Below are 11,860 nucleotides of genomic sequence, written 5' to 3'. Positions count from 1 at the left end.
GTGCGGTGTTAAGGATGGTGACTGAGAATGGTGGCGTGGAGTTGGTGGTGGCGTTTTAGGAGGAAGGCGAGTGAAGATTGTGAAATTGCAGACTTTTAAGGTTTTTTTTTATAAGGTAAGAAAACTAGATTGATCCTCTAGGATAAGCGAGGTAAGTTGTGGTTAACAACTTTCAAACCAACTCGATCGGAAGAGTTGGAGAAGAATTCCCAAAAAACGCCATAAATTCAACGACTTTGTTGGCCTCCCTGAAGATATGTTGAATTATCACTTCATCTAAGAAATTAAGATTTAATTTCACATACTTGATAATGCTTATGATTTTCCACGGGATTTGCCAAGTACTACGAATTAAGGTTTTTTTTGGGTGGGAATGTAAGTAATATTATAAAACCAAGCCCAAATAGGCTTCCAATCACCAATACAACCATTTTACTGTTTCCATTTACCTTTTCTTTCAAAGGTAAACATAGACCACTAAGACGCCTATATTTCGTACTCTAATGAGACAATAAGATCAACTATAGGTAAAAATAAAGTTACATCAGGTCACGCTGAGTACACCAAGCTATCTCCTCCCTTTTCAAACTCCCTATATTAACATTCATAAGCCGCATCCTACAATCATCCTGTAAACGTTTAATGAGAGCATCAGGATGAGGCACATATCCATCAAGTCTCCATGTATTCCTGCATATCCAAACCTAATATTGCACAGCAGCAATCAGAGAGCTAAGTAGAAGCCGTATAAATCCAGTGTATTTCCTTAGCTTCAGCATTCTGGTAGTATTAATCTTACCAGATATTCTAAGATGCAGCCAATCAAGTAATTTAGTATAACAACTTCTGACAAACACATACTCCTGGAATAGATGTCTATGATTCTCAGCATAGAGTCCACATAGAAAACAACATGTTTGATGAGTGATACCCATCTTCACAAGTCTATCCAGTGTCAATAATCGTTCCTGATTAAGAAGCCAAAGAATGAAATAATGCTTAGGAATGATGAATTTATTCCAAACACTCTTGAACCAGGGTACCTTGTCCATAGCTTGCTGAGTGAGCCATTAATAACCATCAGTAATCCTATAATATGCATTATCTGCAATCCATTTACCTTAAGCACATGCAGGTTTAAAAACTTCCTTTACCTCACAAACCTTCCTCCATGCCCATGAGCTAGCACAAGTAGGCTTATAATCAATCCAGTTAGTCTGCTTTTATACAAATTTTATCCACCCATTGAATCCACAGGTGATCCTTCTTCCTTTTAATCCACTACACCAATTTGCCCATAGCGGCAATGTTCCACAATTTACTATCAATTTGCCCAAGACCTCCAAATTATTTCCCTTTACAGAGAGTGTTCCAAGCTACCAAAGGAGCTTTAGAGTAGGACTCACTACCCTCCCAAATGAAATTTCTATACAAGGCCATAATTCTGTCAGCTACTCCCATGGGTAAAATAAAAATTTGAGACCAATAGTTGTGAATAGTAGCTAAGACAGATTTAACCAACACTAGTCTGCCAGACTAAGAAATCTTCCTCATGTTTCATCCCCTTATTCTTGCCAACATTTTATCCACTAGAATGTTACAATCCAACTTGGTAAGTCTTTTATGAGAAATCTGAACACCCAAATATTTGAAAGGTAACTTTCCCTTCTTAAAACCAGTATGAGTTATGATATCATTTTCACACTCAGGTTTAATGCCATTTAGAATGATATCAGATTTTTCATTACTAATAGATAAACCAGAGGCTTCAGAAAACACTGGAAGACAGCCATGAAGGTAACAACTGACCTGATGTCCCCTCTACAGAAAAGTAATAAGTCATCAGCAAACATCAAATGGATCAATTTAAGGCCCCTGCATAAAGGATGGTATTTGAATCATGTATACTCACAAGCCTTAGTTAGCAGTCTACTTAAATACTCCATGCAAATAGTGAACAACAAAGGAGAGAGAGGATCTCCTTGTCTGAGACCTCATTTGCCAGGGAAAAATCCATGAGATTGGCCATTAATCACAATAGAAAAAGACGTAGTTGTGACACAGTGCATTATCCAATCAATAAATCTTGGAGGAAAATTTAGACCATAAAGCTTTTGGTGCACGAATTTCCACTCAATAGAGTCATAGGCTTTCCTAAGATCTACTTTCATCATGCACCTATGGGAAACAGTTTTTCTGGTATAAAGCCTTACTAAGTCCTGGTTAATCAAAATGTTGCCCATTATGCTCCTCCCTTTAATAAAAGCAGATTGGGTATGATTAATAATATGGGGAAGGACACCAACCATTCTGTTACATAGCAGCTTTGAGATAACCTTATAAGTGGTATTGCAGCAGGCTATTGATCTGAATTCCTTAACAGAGACAGGGTTATATGTCTTTGGAATCATGACCAAATTTGTACTATTCAATTATTTCAATAACTGCCCAGAAAGGAAAAAATCTCTGATAGCTTTGCAGAAATCCTCTCTTATAGTACCCCAACTGGCTTTAAAGAAAGTACTAGTAAAGCCATCAGGTCCAAGACTCTTGTCATCAGGAATGGAGAATACCACTTGCTTGATTTCATCATTTGAAGGAATCTGGCAAAGTTTGTCCGACGCAATATTGCTTACCTTCTTCCCATGGTTAACAATGTGAGAATGAAAGCCATTAGTACTAGCATTTGAACGTAAAAGATGCTCATAATAATGCACAAAGGCATATAGAATGTCATCAGGTGTAGTACAAATTCTGCCCATAGCATCCTCTATCCTCAATACCTTATTCTGGATCTGTCTATGTTTGATGATTCTATAAAACATAGCAGAATTAGTATCCCCTTCCTTTGCCCAGTTACACTTAGCTTTTTGTCTAAGATAATCATCTCTTGCCTTTGCAAGCATCAGGTAACTCTCCCTAGATTGATATTCAATGTCCATGAGAATAGTATTCCTAGGATCAGCCTGCAATCTCCTTTAGCAGTCCAGGAGAGCTTAATAGAAAGTTTCTGCATTCCTCTATATATCAGCAAAAAGATTTCTATTCAATGCCTTCAATTCAGGTTTGAGAAGTTTTAATTTCTGCACCATTCTTAACATTGGTGACCCTTTAATATAGCAATTCCACCCTTTCTTAACAATTTCTTGGAAATTAGGCATCTTACTCCACATATTAAAAAACTTAAAGGGCTTTCTCCTGGTCAAAGTTTCACCCCCACAGGTAATAACACAAGGACAGTGGTAAAATTCTCCCTCAGGGACAAAATAAGCAAAGTAATCAGGCCACACATGCAGTTATCCACTCATTATTGACTAATACTCGGTCTATTCTACTAAACACCACAGTTGCACTAGGTTGTTTATTAATCCAAGTAAAAAAGGCACCAGTGTTCTTCATGTCTTGTAAATGACAAGCAGCCATAGTGTTTTGGAAAGGGATCATTTCACATCACATTATTGAAGTCCCCAAGGACCACCCAAGGTTCAGTAATATTCCAACTCTGTAAAGCATTCCACAAAGGTTCTCTCTCCCCCACTCTATTAAACCCGTACACAAAAGTAACATAAAAAACATAGTCATCTATTGTATCCTTTATTTTTAGATGAATATATTGATCATCCCTCTCAACTATATCAACTTTGAGATATTGACTCTTCCATAACACCCAAATTCTCTTACCAGCATGACAGTTATTATTAGTAGTATAAGACCAACCATTACAGATATTAATAGCTACTTTATTCAGAGAACCAAGTTTTACCCTAGTCTCTAGGAGTCCAAATAAAATCACCTCAGAATGATGAAGAAACCATTTCACATCCCTTTGCTTGGTGTCACTGTTCAGACCCCTAACATTCCACATTCCAAATTTAACCATGAGAAGATGAGGTACCCCCACCTCCCCCTTTATCAACTATTTCAGCAGATTTAATCAATTCAGCATTAAAATTCCTGACAAACTCACCTTCTGTCCCTCCTGACTGTCTAGATTCTTGCCTTGTAATTCTAGTCCATATTCTTGCTGGAGTGTATACAGTACCTTGAATCACATTCATAGAAGTATTCGCTGGAGTAACAATCCCTGAAATCTTATCCTCCATACTACCAGTACTCTCTACATGCACTGACCGATTCCCACCTGAACCTGAAAGAACAAGATACTCTTTTGAATCTAGTATGGACACAGCACCAGTCTTCTTCCTCCACACTTGCTTTGGAGCCAAATCATGTGCACTAGGAGCAAGGAATAGGTTGTTTCCTGAAAATTCTAGTTCTGCCCCTACACATATTTGTACTATGACCAATGTCTCTACATTTCTGACAGGTTGTTGGAACGCAATCATACTCAAGGAGCACAGTAACTTCGTGACCATTCTCATCTTCAAATTGTATTTTTCCTGGGAAGTGCTGATCAATTTCTACTTCCACCAGAACTCTAGCATATCCTAGTAAATGCTTTTCAAGAGTAAGTTCATCCACTCTAATATACTTCCCAACTAATGAGCCCAATTTCTCTACACACTTGACCCCCAAGAATTTCAGGTCCTGTCCCACCAATTTCACAAATTAAGTTGATAATACAAAGATTGTCACCTTTAATTATCAATTTAAAACTCCTAAAGATTTAGAAGCTAAAATGACTTCTTTTAATGCGAGAGTTTCTGCAACCAAAATTCCATTGGATCCACACATTTAGCTCCTCACAAAATAAATTTACCAGTATGATCTCTTATAGAGTATCTCAAAGCAACTTTATTCCCAACTACTTTTGATCCGTTAAAATTTAGCTAAAGAAATGGTTTAAAGGTTTCTCCCATCGAATTTCTTTCTTACTAATAACAATTTTTCTAACTGAGACGTCTTTATGGGGATTGTCCAGATCCTTCAACTTAGTCTCATTCCAAACTTTAATATCATTACGATAAGCAAGAGTGAGCTTGTTGATGTTGATGTGAACATTCTTAAAGATATGTCATTTTTTAAAAAAAAAACCATGAATTCCACCAAATAAACACAATTTTAATGAAGTCGGATTTCGAAATTAAGTCTCTAAGAGAATTAAGCTCATTATAAAACCTTGATTTGAATTGTTACTATTTATTGCCAAAAAAATTACTGAAGCTAACAAAGCCCACATATCTTGGATAACTAAACTGATCAACGGACAATTGAAAAAAAAATGACCAATGTCCTCTGTATGATAATTGCACAAAACATAATAAGATGAGACATCAATATGACTTCTAATCAGCCTAGCTTTTGTGGGCAAGCCATGACACAAGTTTTCTAAAGAAACTTTTTTAACTTTGCGGCAATATTTAGCTTCCAAATCGAGTAGAAGTCACATTTATTAAGGCTTTGATCAAACAAGTCTTGTGCCAACCATGTTGCTGTTTTAATAGAAAAGTTCCATCTACCGACAATCTCCAAAAGAGAGTATCTTGAATCTCATTATAAATTAAGGGTATATTAGTTATGTAATTAAAAATATCATTATTCACTACACCTGATAATTTACAGATATCCCATTTTTTATCAGGGGTATGAAATCTCTAACCGAAAAATATTGAGATCGCATGTATTATAACCATCATATATTAGAAATAACAGTATAAGAAAATACCCAATTATCAGACCAAAAATTAATGCTACTACCATTACCCACGTGCCATCTCAAACCCTTTTTAAAAAGAGTTCGAAGACTCATGAGATTTCGCCATTGCCAAGAACTATTTAAGTTAGGCTTATGTTAAAAAAGTGAGTAACTTCTTAAATATTTCTTAGTTATCGCCTTAACTTAAGTATTTTCGTTATCCGTTAGGATTTTCCAAAGAAGTTTTATTTCGAAGGCTTTATTAGCAGCTTTAGAAATTTTAATTCTTAATCCTCCCATCTATTTTGGTAAACAAACTTTGTGCCAACCAATTAAATTACGACCACGCTAAGATGGATTCTTGATGTGTTCATTTTATATATACTTTTACCCCTCATTTTAGCTCGGTTTTGATTGCATATCATACTTTAATTAGTATATTTGTGAGCTAATCTTGTATTCTAGGTGTATTATTTGTATTTGTTACACTTTGTAGGAATCTAAGTATTTAGAGACTTTTTCCTATCACATTTGCAAGCACTAGAATATATGGCTAAGTATGAAAGCTAAATGGACATGGAAGAAATTACAAGGCCAAGCATGAAGAAATGTGAAATGTAGAATGCTAATTAAATCACAAAATGAAGCCCATATTACAAGTCCACAAAATTCTACATAAGATGCTCAGCTTGGGATGCACTTAGGATTCTCATGGGATGATAAATTGAGTGTTTAAGTTAAGCTTAAAGATGGGATTAATGGCTCCCCTTGGCAATTAATCAAGAATTGGAGGAAAATTAAGAGTATTCTTAGGATGCCATTTTGGATTCCATATAAGCATTCAACTGGAGGAATTAAGGAGCATTAAGACATAGCATTGGATTCCTTTGCAAATTTTACTCTCTTATTCCTATATAAAGGGTGTTGATACACAACTCTTGGGGAACACTTCCTACACACCTTTTACATATCTTCTTACACACCTTTACACACATTTTTCCACACATTTTCATATATGTTTTAGTCTTAATTTTAGAATAAAATGTAGGTTAGATTTCCTTTATGTTATTTACATTTCCTTTAGCATTTCAATATTGTATTACAATTTCTATTCAAGCATTGTTCTTCAATTTCAATTCCATTTCCATTGTTGAGGTAATTTATTTCTAGTATTATTTCCTTATCATTATGTTTATCATTTTGTTCATCATTAACTTAATTTACATAATGCAAGAGTAATATATCTTGTCTAGGGGATAAAGGAAGTCATGCTAAATAACTAATCACATGTGTTAAAATGAGATGTCACGATATTAAAATAGTTTCTATAACATGTTTGCATTATATTGTTTAATCTTTGGTTATTGGCCGTAATCGTAGATTAAGTTTGTTAATTCTGTTGGAAAATGTGTCCTCAACAATAGTGCGATCACATGATTTAATATCATAATTAAATCTCATAAAAAGAATACGTAAGGGATGATTCAATTATATAATCAACTGATCAACATTAATCGGTAACGATTGGCTTGCTAGAGTTTGACGTTACTGTCGTGGGACGGTGGTGGTTAGTTGATCCCTTAAGGTGACACCTAAAGGATGATGCCCTTATCTGTAAAGTTAATTAATTGTATGTCGATACAAGTTGATTAATTCCTTAAATATGAACAATTTATATCTATGAGAGGAAATATGTATCTTATTATAATGTGATTAAATAAGATCTTATTTAGTGAATTAATATGTTAATTTACTAAATTATGTTGAGATTTTATAAATGTTTCGAGGTAGAGGTAATTAGTTATTTACATTTACAAGAGGTTGTAAATTTAACTAACTAGCTATTATGGGACCCATTATATGTTGATATAATGATAAAATATTACTCAATAAGTTGAGTGAATATATGTTTAATAATTTGTCACATAATTGTTGTATGATCAAATTAATATTTAATTATGTAAGATAATTAAACATGAGACTTATAAGCATTTGTGGGACAAATATTATAAGACAAAAATGGACCATAATAAAGAGCATGGCACCGGTTTTGGAGGAGGACGGACACTTGTCCTAAGTCTTCTATTTTGTCTTAAAAACTTATGACACCAACTACACTTGTCATGTTAACTCTACCATATATGACACTCAATAAAGCATTTGCATGAGATTTTTTGAGAAGAAAAATTTGCTCTTAAAGAGCATGGGTGGCCGGACCACACAAGTAAGAGGACAATTTTTGTTCTCATATTTTTCCACTCATTCTCTCACAAGATGCTTTACATGCAAAACTCTCATACATATTCATTTCTTCTCCACCAAAAAATTGAGAAGTTTGATTTAAATTGGTCAATAAGATTATTAATATTATTAGTGTAATATATGAGTATTAGTAATCAATTTTAAGGTAAACTACTAAACAAATATCTAGCACATATCATTTAGTAGAGATAAGGGATAATCTTGGGTGCAATCTAGAGGAGTGACATCTATACTTGAAGTCTTTGGAGGATCATCCTATTACTCATCATAGCTCAAGAACAAGTGAAGGTAGGAGATCTTACTTGTACCCATAAATCGAAATTTACAATGTAAGGGACATTGTTTTCTTATAAATCTCTTATTTTGTTATGCATGCACTAGATCTAAAGAACAAATCATTAAAATGTTAATTAGTTCCCTATTAGAGGAGTCTAATAAGAGGTAAATAAACCTAACAAGTTGTATCAGAGCATAGGATGTTGCATACATAATCGGTTATTGTTTTTCCGAGTTAAAATGTTTACATATAAAACTAAAAATTTGTGATTTATAAGTATAAGCCACGAAATTATCATGCATGTTATATATTCTGGTCCTAAAATGGTTTTAGGTCATTTTCATGATTTATGGAAATTTATTGCTCATTTTAATTATTTTTGGTCATTTTATTACATTTTTATGACTAAAATGAGAATTAAAATGCTAAAAATAGTTAAGCTAAGTCTCTGACCTTAAAAATTTTATATGACCTCACATGGATATTTTACAAGTTGTGTAAAAAATCTCATATTAATTGGATTAATATTGCATGATTTATGATTTTTATGAGTTAAAAATGGATTAAAAGAGGTTAAATGGTTAAAAATAGTTAAATTTCGAATTAGGCCATGAGATTTTAATATGTTGTCACATGCATAATTTACAGAGTGTATGTAAATTTCGAGATTTAATGATCTCATTTAGCAAGATTTATGAATTTTTAGTGTAAAAATGGCATACATAGTGACTATTTTGGCATAAATAGCTAAAATAATTTGCATGGCATGAGAAAATTATTTTAGGTTTCATTAATATCCCACTAATCAGATCTAAGGTTGTAAAATTTATTGGATTAATTTTTGGATACTTTAAATGTTTTATGAGATAAAACCGATAAAATGCAACTATATTTTCTCAAAATTAATTCGAAAATTTTAACCATGATTTTTGACATTATGAGTGTCATGGAATTATTCCAAAACGTTCAAAAATTTAAAATTCAAATTTTGAAATTTTTATAACTTAATTTGGATTTATTTCATAAATATTACAATGTTACGGTCAAAAATGAGCATAAAATTAAATCAAGTTGAATTATTGTCAAAAATTGAGTGATGACTAATTTTTGAGTCCTAAAAAGTGTTAGGATAATTAACTTGAGCTTAGATGTGATTTAAGTGTTAATTAGTGATTTTAAAAGGTTATTATCACGCATTTCCATAAAACCGGCTATATATATACGACATAAGTTAAATATGGCGATTTGGCACATCATTTGGCATGATAGGTACATATTATAATGCTTCATATTTCAATTGTTGAATGTCTTTTATTTATATAATTTTGAATTATGTAATTTTATCTTAGTATGGCCTTAGTTTTAATCAATATTACCCGTAATGAAAGGAAATATTGATTCGGTTGTAATTTAATGTGATCTCGTATCACTTTTAATTTATTTTATTTGTGTTTCCATTTTACAAATGTATAATAGGAATAGCTTTGAATTTTTATTATTATTTGTAATTATGGAGTATCTTCAAGACGGTGCCATTCGGAAAGGTGATCCGACGAAAACAGTATCTTGGGAGGCGTGCCACTTGAAGATTCAAGGGACCAATGGAGTTGGTTTCCGAATATGTAATACATTATTAGATTTTCTATTTTTAGGAAGGCCATACTAGGAATTTACTTTATTTATTGCTTAGCATTTCTTTTAATATGTTACATGCATTGCCAAATCGCCATAAACAACAACATGCATATCATATCGAGTCATCAACCGTGTCAATTATAATTATCGTAGTTCACCGCTTTAGTTCACTTAAAACGTGATAGATGATAAATTGACAAGACCTCTCACATATAATAATTGAGAATTAGCCTTGCCAAATAGTAGAAACCATGAATCCCAATTTCATAAGGGAGTTGAGCCGGCTTTACCGTAATACAAACCTTGTTACATTGGGTAAGTGGGTAATAAACGTTATTACATCGAAATTTGGATTGAGCTCAACTGAAGTATTCGTGACCGTAGTCGCGTGTGTTCCGGGCTAAAGATAAGAATTAGAGTAATTTTTATCGACCGAGAGTTCTAGAAGTAGAATCGATTAAGGGGTTAATCCACCGAGTTATATTAATAAGGGATGGCTCGGCTTACCGCACCCATATTAATATGAATTTGGATCTCGGGATCATTTATAATAGTTGGGTGGAGGTCACTATATAAATGCAATACTTGTTTACAAGTATTATTAAAACGATAGATGTTAATTATTTCCTTCATTTTTCGTTTTTGTAGTTAATTATACACAATGAATTCATCTAATACTCCTACACCAATCACCGTTGATACATGGCTCCAATCATTTGATGAAAATGATCCGAGTATGACAATGATACGATTAGAGAATTACGCGTTGGCATTGGTCAGGATGGAAATTTTTGCTTCTTTACCACCTCCACTCCACCCACTCCAATATTATTGCCCACCACCTTGGAAAGAAAATCTTGTGAAGAATATCTTGCAAAACCCAAGGCATCCTTGTTTGATGAAACAAAGAGAAATATTAAATTCAGTGGGAGTTCTAGCAAGAGTGTCCTTGCAAATGAAAGGAGTATTGGTATTAATAAAGGGAAGGCAAAAATGGGCGAGAAACCCAGACCTGATTATAAATTGGAAATGGATAGTGGGACTACCAAGACCAAGACCAAGAAGGGTGCCAAATCCTATGAGGAATGTCATTATTGTAATGTCATGGGCCATTGGAAGCGAAATTGCCCCAAGTATTTGGGAGATATCAAAGTTGGACCTGTTACTCCAAGTGAGACTTGGAAATGTGGAAAAGCTAAACAAGAGTGATATGAATCTCCGACAAGGAAATGGAGTTAGGGTAGCCGCCACTTCAAGCGGGACTTATGTACTTGTTTTAGCTAATAACTTTGACTTGTAATTTACATAATTGTTATTATGTACCCACTTAGTCTAAACCATTATTTCCATTTAAATGTGAGACATGAAAGGGTTTATATTTTGGCATCAAAGACAATTGTTGTATTTTGTTAAAAAATAGATATGGCTGTGAACCATGTCACTTATCTTAATGATATACATGTTTTAGACACTTCCAACTCAAGCAATGATGTCTACATAATACGATCTAAAAGACTCATAACTAGTAATCCAAATGATTTGTACATTTGACTTTTTCAATTAGGTTACATAAATGAGAAACGCATTAAAAGGCTAGTGTCGACTAGACTTATTGGACCATTTGACTTGTAATCATATGGAATATGCGAATTTTGTCTCCTTTGCAATATGATTTGTACTCCCTTTAGTGGTAAAGAGATACAAGCAAGTGATTTGTTGGGACTAATACATGTCGATGTAAGTGTTCTAAATATGCATCATCGCAAAGGGAATTTATGACTACTTCGTCACTTTTAACATTGATTTAGTAGATATGGGTATATTTACTTAATCAAATATAAAGTGAAGCATTAGAGAAATTTGAGAAATTTATAAATGACGTAGAGAATCAATTGAACAAAGTACTAAAAGCATTACGATCCAATCGTAGTGGCAAATATCTAAGTAATAAATTTGATTTATTAAAGATGGATTATGACCTAGTGTCACTACCCATAAGATCAAACTAATATGAGTTGGTTTGAGTTGTTGAACTCAATTTTGGGAATTTGCAATCCAAAACGGACAAGTAATTCTAAACGGATGGTCAA

General features: G+C 33.4%; 2 protein-coding genes across 2 annotated transcripts; both read right to left on the bottom strand.

The window, feature by feature from the left end:
- Window positions 1–539: 539 nt before the first annotated feature.
- LOC141617642 (uncharacterized) lies at window positions 540–2,243 on the bottom strand. Its single transcript, XM_074434813.1, has 4 exons — window positions 2,037–2,243; window positions 1,580–1,821; window positions 800–863; window positions 540–704 (listed from the first exon to the last, which is right to left on the bottom strand). The coding sequence occupies exons 1-4, from the start codon at window positions 2,241–2,243 to the stop codon at window positions 540–542; spliced, it is 678 nt and encodes a 225-aa protein (XP_074290914.1).
- A 189-nt stretch (window positions 2,244–2,432) lies between these two features.
- Window positions 2,433–3,865, bottom strand: LOC141617638 (uncharacterized). Its single transcript, XM_074434810.1, has 2 exons — window positions 3,450–3,865; window positions 2,433–2,976 (listed from the first exon to the last, which is right to left on the bottom strand). Exons 1-2 carry the CDS (start codon window positions 3,863–3,865, stop codon window positions 2,433–2,435), a joined length of 960 nt encoding a protein of 319 aa, XP_074290911.1.
- Between the last annotated feature and the right edge of the window lie 7,995 nt (window positions 3,866–11,860).

This window comes from Silene latifolia, chromosome X (assembly GCF_048544455.1).
Source record: "Silene latifolia isolate original U9 population chromosome X, ASM4854445v1, whole genome shotgun sequence".
Lineage (NCBI taxonomy): Eukaryota > Viridiplantae > Streptophyta > Magnoliopsida > Caryophyllales > Caryophyllaceae > Silene > Silene latifolia.
Note: the sequence above shows the minus strand (reverse complement) of the source record. Positions and strands in the feature narration are given on the sequence as shown.

Coding starts and splice junctions, on each gene's coding strand:
- LOC141617642 (XM_074434813.1), bottom strand. CDS start 2,243: ATGGGCAACATTTTGATTAACCAGGACTTAGTAAGGCTTTATACCAGA. Junction 1,822..2,036: donor CAACTACGTCTTTTTCTATT/GTGATTAATGGC, acceptor ACTTTTCTGTAG/AGGGGACATCAGGTCAGTTG. Junction 705..799: donor GCTGCATCTTAGAATATCTG/GTAAGATTAATA, acceptor GTGCAATATTAG/GTTTGGATATGCAGGAATAC.
- LOC141617638 (XM_074434810.1), bottom strand. CDS start 3,865: ATGTGGAATGTTAGGGGTCTGAACAGTGACACCAAGCAAAGGGATGTG. Junction 2,977..3,449: donor GGGGACTTCAATAATGTGAT/GTGAAATGATCC, acceptor GGACTGCTAAAG/GAGATTGCAGGCTGATCCTA.